Here is a 5,645-nt window from a genome sequence, read left to right as displayed (position 1 = left end):
TTAAAACTAAACGCATAAAACCCTCCTTAGAAGAACAACTGAAACTCACAACAACCAGCTCCGTGCGTGAATATCTAAAAGCTATCGGAAGCAGACATGGCTGAGAGAAGCAAAGAGCTACTTCAATTAGAGCACAAAGGAACACCTTTTTCTTCATTAGGTATCTCTTCTATCTTCTTTCTCCAATCCATTTTTGTTTTGTTTTTTTGGGGTTTCTAGTTATTTGATGAATTTTCTTTCATGTTTGCAGAAACAGCTCTTCTTGTTTGTGATAATAACAAAAAAGAATCAAACAATCTTACAAAGAGATTCCCCACTGCCCCACTTCCTCCTAGCCAATGTACTACTTCTACAAATTCATTCTTTATTTTTCATTTATATATTTATTTATTGTGTGTGGCCAAACTTGATTTGATTATGGAGGTGTTGAATTGATTCTACATGAAGCTAGGATTTGTAGCTTTTGATTTTTACACACAAATTTATAGTTCAAGCTCACTTTTAGGTCACAATCAATTCCCTCAAAGTCAATTCTTGTCACCGTAGAACCAAACTTACCTATGTGAGGGAATTGACCAGGGTTGTCAAATAGCAGTGTCATAGCACTATCACTATAGCGTAGCAGAATTTAAACAAATTGCTATTATTCTGTGATACTTTAGTATAAAGTGTTGTCAAATAGCAGCACTTTAGCTCTGTAGCGTAGTGGAATTTGAACCAACTATTATTTTCAGTGATATGCGATTGAAATGACTACTGCTCTGGTTTGCTTAGGTTAATTTTCTGACCTTTAAGAATCCAATGTCATTGCTGATCAATGGCCTATGATGTTTTTTACAAATGTTCTTAATAATGCTTAGGATATATACATCACTCAAATTGCAACTTTTGCTTGCTTGAGTTAAAACATTATAAAAATCGTATTTATCTTATATTTTAATCATTGTACTTTTGATGTTTTTATATAACTATACCGTAATATGTTGTATCTGTACTCTAGTTTTGAGTAATACCCCATACATGCACTGTACTGATACTCATACTCGGATCTATGAAACTTACCCATCAAATTATGTCCTCTGCTAGTGTAAGAGACCAATATGAAACGATAGTGCTTTATAGTAATTAAGTTAAACCTCTGCAGCCTTGGATTTGGATCTCAATCTGAACCATTTATTTCCTGCCATGGAATCCTCGAAAATGTTCTTTGAACTTTATGTGCTCTTCAATTTATTTGTGGTTTGTATCATGTAATGTCATAGTGCTTTCCGCACCTTGTTTCACGTGCTGCCCAAGTTGTATGTTAGGCTATTCATGTAAGCTATATAGTTTAAGCTACTCATACTCAAACCCATGCAACTTACCATCAAATTAGGCCCCCTGCTACTGTATGAGACCGACCATAGTGCTTTATTGTTGATTTATCATTAAGTTAACCACTGCCGCCTTGAATTTTGATCATGATCGGAACCATTTCTACCTTGCCATGGAGTCCTCAAAAAGGTTCTGAGTTTTATGTGGTCTTCAACTTATTCCTGGTTCACGTAGTTCTGTGGTGCATTCTGCATCTTGTCTTACATGCTGCCCCAGTTGGCTGCATGTTAGAGACTATTCGTACAAGCAAATTAGGTGAAATCGAAGTTCGAGATTGTGTATCATATTGGTAATCCATTATATACTCAAACCCTTGACTTGTGTATGATGAGTTTTGTTGTGTTTTCTCTACCCTCTCTCATGCATTTTTGTCTTTGTTTTATAATTATAGATATATATGACTGTTGAACTTCGTAAATTATGGTTAAAGAGAAACAACAGTTCAAATGTAATCAATAAAAATGCGATAATGTTACCTTTTTCCCCAAGATTTCACTGTACTGGGTGTATAACTATCAGATTATATTTTAGTGACATGAAATGAAGTAATCATCATTTGAATATAGCAAATTCTGTAAAGACAGTTAAAAATATGAATAACAATTTTTTTTACCCTGACCTGACAATACTTTGTTTATTGATGCAGTATTAGGGAAGGTTAAAGACTTCTTAGGAGTGATGTCAGAAGCAAATAAGCAGCTGGAACATGATGCAAAGGTTAAAACTTGATTTCTCATTGAAGATATAATTTTTACTGTATTCCCTATTTTTTTATATCTCCAATTAAAAAAAAATGTAGGAACATCCAGAGAAATATGACATTGAAGGGCTAACTGGAAATGAATCTGAAGTTATTGAAATGGTCAGTCGATGATTTATCTTTCTTTGCATATCAATAATCCTTCTACTTGTGTGTTTATGTCATATTACTTGCTTGCAAATAGTGGAATATTAAATTATATTTTTTCGATTACGTTTTCTGGCAGGATTTGATGCTTGGTGTTGCCGATCTTAATACACCTGAGGCTGTAGCTGCTGCAGAGTCAGCTATTTCCAATTCTCAGCCTGTGATTTCATTGGCTGCTGATGATAGTGAAACAGATTCAGAAGAAGAAAGTAGCACTGACGATGATGGTGGTGAAATCGACAGCAATCTTGATGACTGTGATAATGGAAACGATGGTAAAAAACCTATGTCCATTGATCAAAAACCTACTTCTGGTAAAGATAATATCCCTGAAAAACAGAAGGGAAATCGTCGTTCCAAAAAACGTCCAGCGATAGTTGAGCTACCATGAAGCCAATATGGTAATGAGAGTTAGATTAGATTCCTGTTTTGTATGAAATCATTGTGGCAATCAATATACTGAGATGTATGCAACCAGAATCACAACATTTATACATTTGGAGTTCGAATTTACTATGACTTTAACTATGTTGTGAATATAAATTAAGATAATACACCGGAAATTTTCGAATCTGCTAATGTATGTATGACATCTATGTTGGAAGCACTTGGTGAAGCAACAAGCCTCCCTACTTGGTCTGTGGTGGAGTTCATTATGAATCCTTCTGCTTGTAAAATTCTCATTCTGTCCATTTTGTATCAATGTCTGGGATTAGCTCACACATAATGTCCATTTCATTTCTTAAAGCATAATTCAAAGTGGGTTCTATAACATTAAAAGTTGTCCCCTTTTCTTGTACCAAAACAAAGTTGTCCCCTTTTCTTGTACCAAAACTGGAGGAAACTAGAACTGGAGCAGATCGAAACTATTTTTCTCCAGTTTATTCCAAGCATGCAATAGTTCATAATAGAAAATACCAGTATCAGTTCTTCTCTTGTACTATTTCCTGTGGATTATTTTGTGCTAAATTATCTCTCTCTTAGCGTTCTAAAATGCTTATTTGATGATACAATTCTCTATATGATGATCCAATTCTCTATATCAAAATCCTGAGAGGATACTTAAAATAAGGAGCAGACATGTGGTGATTCAGCTAGTTATTGAATCAAGTATGATTCCCCTTAATCTAAAAGGACCTAATATACATATTGCTCCTAGAGTAGTGTTGAGTATGTTAAGGTGCATTTGTCTTATTGTGAATATAAGTTTACTTATATAAGAGCATTGTATGAACTCATAAGAATCAATGATGAATTTCAGTACTTCATTTTTTTCCTTGGATAGTAGTAATTAGAGTAGTTTAGTAGTGATGTTCATCACCTATCAAATCCACTATTCTTTTGGCCACTTGGAGCTCTAGTATTATAACACCCAAACTAAAGACACCTGATAAAGGTGAGAAATGTCCATGCAGTGCGTGTCATATACGTATCAATCAATGAAAGCTCAATTAGATTAAATAATTATCAAAATAATTCAGTTTTTACAATTTTTTTAGTCAAGGATCTTGGTTAGGAACTAATCGCCCTTGGTATTATAATCAAGTATGACTTTTCTTAGTACCCAACTATGGTTGGGTAATCCATTGATCAACAAAGATTACAATTTGATCTTTCTTCTGATCATAAGAAATATATTTAGCCCTCTCTTTAAATCAATTTAAGTTTGGTTAGATCTTTAAAAAAAAAAAATTGGTTAGATCTTTAGTCATCAAAGGTTTAATCTTTCTTCTAATCGAATGAACTATAATAAATTTTCTCTTGATAACGAAGTTAACCAATTCTTTGCTAATAGCCTCTGCTATTCTTTTTAGATTTATATCAAACCTCTCTAGAAAGAGATTCTTAACCTATTTCAGTTGACTAATTGGAATGCCTCTTTCGTTCAATGTTCTGTTGCGAGTTTATGCTTGATCACAAGTCACAAAAAGCATGGTGCTCCTTTCACTCTTGATTTACTTGGTTATACTTGTCCTTCTCTAAACATTCTTTTAAGGAATGATTGCATTGGACTTCCTTTCCATTGCTGAGTTCGTTAGTAAAGTGCTTCTTTTCATAAAAGAAACTGTTGTTCAAAGGTCCACTTTTTTACTGATTATATAAGTTGAAGATTTTTTTCTTAACCCTCTAAGTCAGTAAAATTTGACTATAAATTGTTTCCTCTCAGAATCAAACCTAGTACTGCTAAAATAGTACAATTTTACATAATAAAACTCGACAATTTCTTGGGTCCAACCACTTGATTATGATAATTTTAAGATTAATGCTATCCATCATATGGTAATTTAGTAGAAAAGTAAGACTTGCAATGTGCATTATTCTGTATTAAATTTTGATTCCATTTTTTGTTTTTGTTTTGAGACAAACTTCAAAAACTTAAGTATAATGGAACACCTCTATATTTTTGTACATTCAATGCATTTAGTATTTCACAAAACATTGAAGAAACTCAGTATTTTGATACATACTTCTAATTTTCATAGACATTTAACTTCACAATGGATTGAAATTTGATTCTCTTGATGATGTTCAAAATTTGTAAAAGAAGGGAGTTTATTTTTTTCACCTTCAAGTTACTTCAAAATACTTTCATAAAAATAACAGTTGCTTTTCCGTCTAAAATCAAACATACAAACACGTGTTGGTCAAGTAAAAGGTTGCAAGATTCAGACTTGTTCAAGTAAGTCAAATTTATGCCTCTGTGTGCTCGAGTGTTGGTCAATAATAGTTAACCAACTTGTAATGACGATATATATCAATACAATCACATGAAAAAGAAGGAAGAGATGTCCCAACTTTGAAAACTAATTGTAAGACACTTTTTGTTTCAAACATAAGAAAATAAGCACACAACAAAGAACCGTATTGAAAAAAATTGATTACATGGCAATTTTAAGTGACCCATTTGATACTCCATTTTTTAAATGGAAACCTCTATTTATAAGAGATAGTTACAAATGAAAGATTGTTGAAACCTAATTTTTAGATTATTTTTAAAAATTGCTCTCATCAATCTGTCATAGATGGAACTCTCAAATTTATTTATTTTTGACAAATGAAGAGGATCTTGACTCACTTTATAGAAGGAGCGATAGAGTGCCAAATTATCAAGACCATTTGAACCGATATACTCACACTTCTATAAGCCTAAATATAAGACAATTCTACAATTGGAACTGCAAAAATTCCAATTAGTATCAGTGTCCAATATGAAAGACTCATATTGGAACATGCATTAGACCTATTTTACAGAGGTGAGAATCATGTGAATTCTCACATATGAACTCATGTCAACTATACACACACAAACATGCATCAGACCTATTGTAACAAACCACAATCAGTTAATAATATGTACGAGAAA

At 32.8% G+C, this 5,645-nt stretch overlaps 1 protein-coding gene across 1 annotated transcript; it reads left to right on the top strand.

The window, feature by feature from the left end:
* Positions 1-2,794, top strand: LOC146952683 (uncharacterized). Its single transcript, XM_085704682.1, has 5 exons — positions 1-160; positions 251-340; positions 2,021-2,091; positions 2,174-2,236; positions 2,361-2,794. The coding sequence occupies exons 1-5, from the start codon at positions 97-99 to the stop codon at positions 2,670-2,672; spliced, it is 600 nt and encodes a 199-aa protein (XP_085560808.1). The 5' UTR covers positions 1-96; the 3' UTR covers positions 2,673-2,794.
* Positions 2,795-5,645: the final 2,851 nt, after the last annotated feature.

The sequence above is a fragment of the Medicago sativa genome, chromosome 1 (assembly GCF_051527215.1).
Source record: "Medicago sativa cultivar Bolivia chromosome 1, Bolivia_mono, whole genome shotgun sequence".
Taxonomy (NCBI): domain Eukaryota; kingdom Viridiplantae; phylum Streptophyta; class Magnoliopsida; order Fabales; family Fabaceae; genus Medicago; species Medicago sativa.
The sequence above is the reverse complement of the archived record's forward strand: the minus strand, read 5'-3'. Positions and strand labels throughout refer to the sequence as shown.